At 39.7% G+C, this 1,507-nt stretch overlaps 1 protein-coding gene across 1 annotated transcript; it reads right to left on the bottom strand.

Moving 5' to 3' along the window:
- Nucleotides 1–601: 601 nt before the first annotated feature.
- LOC110377848 (uncharacterized) lies at nt 602–1,507 on the bottom strand. Its single transcript, XM_021336889.2, has one exon. The coding sequence runs from the start codon at nt 1,505–1,507 to the stop codon at nt 602–604; it is 906 nt and encodes a 301-aa protein (XP_021192564.1).

The following is a 1,507-nucleotide window of genomic DNA, read 5'->3' as shown; positions in this document are numbered from 1 at the left end:
CTAAATTGTGCGTTTCAGTAAAGTCCAATAGTAAGCTACTGAAGCTAGGCGGAGTATAGTTATCAGCTGTGTCCTTAAGCAAGTTCCAATTAATGTTGCCTAGATTAAAATCACCAACAATACAGGCGTGCAAACCAGATCGTTCGAGAATGACATGACAACCATCCAAAAAACTATCCAAAGTACTGCGTAGAACTGGGGGTGGCAAATAGACTGCGCACAGAGCTATCTGACGAATAGATTTCATTAGCGGGACCTCAACGATTAACCAAAGATCTTCGCACTGGCTTTCCCATTGTATCAAACGTTTCGATTTTATACTTTTCAATACGGCTATCAAAACACCCCCTCCGTCTTTTTTACTATTGTTTCTATCTCTTCGGTACACTATGTATCTATCGTCAAAGAGCTCCGCGCTGCATACACTTTCATTGAGCCATGTTTCAGTTAGGATAATAATAACATAATTTTCCAAAGAAAGTTGACGATAAAAATTATGGGTCTTTGTCCTTAGGCCTCTTATGTTTTGGTAATAAATATTGATGGCCGAGAATTGTAACAAAAATATAATACTAATTCTATCACAGTATTAAAGCGTGATCTAAGATAACTTTTTTAAAATGTCCATGTTTTTCACCATAATGTGTTCAGATTCTTCGGCTTTACGCATAAAGATTCTTCCACCACGAACCCAGACAAATTTGTAGCCAAGTTCCTTAGCTTTCAGTCTCGCCGAAGCATGGAGAGACTTATATGTTGGGGACAGATGTTCCGTCACATAAATTGAAGTTTTCGGTCCAGCAAAACCGAGATGCATGCTGTTTAATTTATTGTCTCTATTAGACTTGTTGAAATTTATGACGGACGCGAGGAGTTGGTCACGAATTCTCGGGGAGGCGAGCTGCACGATAATCGACCGGGGTCGGTTTTTTTCAGGGTTTAGTTTGGCAACACGAGTGCAGTGCAGAATATCTTTGTTTTCTATGGAACATCCAACAGTTTTTGACAATTCTGATACAATGTTAAACAAATTTTCCTGTTTTTTCTCAGGTAGACATTGAATTTCCACGTTATTTGAGCGAGTTTGCTGCTCCAGTTGTTCTAAACGTGTCTTTAATGAGCTCATGGTAGTTTTCATTTCAGAATTCTCTTTCTGAAGTTCTCTTACAGCCTCGGTAGATGTTGCATGCTCTTTAAGGAGGTCCTCATACTGATTATTCATAAAATTCAATGATGCCTCCATGCCAGAAATTTTGTCATTGATGGGTTGTAACTCTTTATTCAATAGTACTTTCATTCTGTCATCGAAGTCGGATAACGCACGAGATAACTCGGTCTTCAGCACGTCCTCAATAATTTCTCGAATATTGGCGCGCGTGACGATATCTTCAGCGTTAGGGGATACAGGCGGAGAGCCAACAGCCTGCCTTTTATTCCCTCTGGTAGTCGAAATATTACGCATAGAGGTGTTTTCGACTTCCTTAGCGGAGGTTTGAATTTGTGACAT

The sequence above is a fragment of the Helicoverpa armigera genome, chromosome 16 (genome assembly GCF_030705265.1).
Source record: "Helicoverpa armigera isolate CAAS_96S chromosome 16, ASM3070526v1, whole genome shotgun sequence".
NCBI lineage: Eukaryota > Metazoa > Arthropoda > Insecta > Lepidoptera > Noctuidae > Helicoverpa > Helicoverpa armigera.
Note: the sequence above shows the minus strand (reverse complement) of the source record. Positions and strands in the feature narration are given on the sequence as shown.